General features: G+C 38.9%; 1 protein-coding gene across 1 annotated transcript; it reads left to right on the top strand.

Moving 5' to 3' along the window:
• The first annotated feature begins 204 nt into the window (after positions 1 to 204).
• Positions 205 to 972, top strand: LOC142544415 (uncharacterized). Its single transcript, XM_075651465.1, has one exon. The coding sequence runs from the start codon at positions 205 to 207 to the stop codon at positions 970 to 972; it is 768 nt and encodes a 255-aa protein (XP_075507580.1).
• Positions 973 to 2,551: the final 1,579 nt, after the last annotated feature.

The raw sequence follows: 2,551 nt of genomic DNA, 5'->3' as shown, positions 1-2,551 counted from the left end.
GACATATGGATTTAACGCATGTTCATATCAAAATCTCATGCAAGGATAATTGAAATAAAGTAATGATGTCAGTAGATCAGTTGTATCAAATGTTCTAGCTAAGTCAAGCGAACAAAGCGAATGTCTTGGAAATACGTACAATCGTCCAGAATGTTGAACAAGAGAAAGCGAATGTCTTACGCTAGATTATTCAAAAACAATAGAATGGTTAATGCTAATTACAAGCTGGAGTTTAAGGACACGGGTGCTGGGAAACTCAAATTTGGTCTTGATGATATTGACTCTATTGAGGATACTTACGGTATATGTCTGCTGGAGTATGTGATCAGTGGAAAACCTCCAACTGCTGCCTTATTTGATTTGGTACGTAGGCGGGGCTCGGACATTCACTTCCAAACTCATGATAGTGGGTGGATTGTCTTCACATTCCTTAACGTTGAAGTAAGAGATCGTATTTTGGGTGGAGGATCGTACATGGTGTATGAATATCATTTGTTTCTTAAGGAGATGCCAAGGTGCTTCAGGTTCAGGGATGAAGATATGAACTCCATGCCATTGTGGGTACAAATCCATGTTCTTCCACCGGATTGTTGGAATTTTAATATACTTAGCAAGCTAGCATGTCGTTTGGGTAATCCAATTCATATGGACATGCTTACCCATGATCGAAAGCGAATCAAATATGCGAGAGTGTTGATTGAAATGGAGGCATCTAAACCAAAGCTTTTAGAATTAGAAATAGAATTGCCATTTGAGGATGTGATGATAAAATTTGAATATGAGCAAGATATTAAATTTTGTGATGTTTGTCATAGGGCAGGTGATGCAAGTGTGAGTTGTGTTCGGGCTGCACATGTTGATATGGTAGAAGAGGGGCTCGAAGATGCTGGTAATAAGTTTCGCAGTAGATCTCGAAGTGTTGCTTGGAGGAAGAGCAATTCTAGAGGAAGATCTAGGATAGGGAAACCTTAAAAGCACGCTCCATCCAGACACCCATCTGAAGTCAAGGACAGTCATGAAATTGATAAGTCGGAGCCTCAGATTGGTGAGGTGTTTACTATTGTGAAGGACACACACCCGATTTTTATTGAGGAGCAACAGATACATGCCCCTCATGGTGGAAAGTTGGATAAAGGCATATGTGTGTTGATTGAGGGAGAGTTGGCAGTAGAAGCTCTAAGTGTCGGAGTAACAGGAGACGATTGTCTCGATGTGGTTTGAATAAGAAGAAGAACAAAAAAAAGGAGGTACGAGCATTGTTGGGAAGAAACAAGGTAATAAAAAAACATGACTGTTTTCTTTGGAGACATGAAGATTCTAGTTCTTGTGATACCGAATCTATAAGCTTGAATACAATGACAAGAAGGTGCGAAACTTTAGGAAGGATGTAGCGGGGCGGCAACCCGAAATTACCTTCGGTAGTCAATGAAGCTTGCTTGCTGGAACATTAGAGGCCTTCACAAGCCTCTAAAACAAAGGAGCATTAAATCCTTTGTGGGTGTGCATAAGATTGATATTTTTGGAATTCTTGAATCTAAACTCAATGAAAGAGACATTCATAACTTTTTGAGAGTTAGGCTTAAAGGTATGAAAACTTTGCATAACTTTTCGCTTAATAATAAGGGCCGCATTCTTGTGATTTGGAACCCAATCACTGTCAACCTTAATATTGTTGGTATGAGTGAGCAATCTATTCATGTTCATATTGTTTTTTAAAAGACAAAGATCGAGTTCATGTCTTCTTTTGTTTATGGGTTCAATACAATTGTAAAAAGGAGAACACTTTGGGAAGATCTGATATTGTGAGGAGTTGCCAGTCACTGTGGATGATTCTTGGTGACTTTAACAATGTCTTATCTCCAACTGAGAAAGAAAGGCGGCTTGCATGTAAAGAACTATGAAACCAAGGATTTTGTCGATTGTGTGACCTCTCTTGACTTGACAGGATTTTCATTCGATTGGTTGTTCCTTCACTTGGATGAGCCCCAATATTTGTAGCAAACTAGATAGAGTTCTTGTTAATCATTGCTGGAACTCTTCTAATCTAGATGGTCTGGCAGAATTTTTGCCACCTGGTTGTATCTCGGACCACATTGTGTCTCTTGTTTCTTTGCTAGAACCAAGAGCTAAGAAAAAAAATCCATTCAAGTTCTTCAACATGTGGGCTATTAGTGATGATTTTCTAGGATTGGTTGAAAGATATTGGAGGTTCGCAGGGCATGGTACAACTCAGTATAGGCTCAAGCAGATGTTGAATAGGCTTAAACTACCATTGAAACAACTCAACCATACCAAATTCAGTCATATTTCAATTCGAGCGAAGGATGCAAAACAAGAGCTAGAAACTTTGTAAGTGTTAATGCTCAATTCGGGGGTTCCAGTGACTTACAAGGAGGAAAGAAGGAAAGCCGAGTTAATACTAAAAGCAGAGAGATTATTTATTGCTCAAAATGCGAAACTCAGATATATCCAACAAGGAGATAGGTGCACTAAGTTTTTTCATGACTTCATCAAAAGAACTTATAAGAGAAATTCGATTGTTGCATTACAG

The sequence above is a fragment of the Primulina tabacum genome, chromosome 5 (genome assembly GCF_025594145.1).
Source record: "Primulina tabacum isolate GXHZ01 chromosome 5, ASM2559414v2, whole genome shotgun sequence".
NCBI lineage: Eukaryota > Viridiplantae > Streptophyta > Magnoliopsida > Lamiales > Gesneriaceae > Primulina > Primulina tabacum.
Note: the sequence above shows the minus strand (reverse complement) of the source record. Positions and strands in the feature narration are given on the sequence as shown.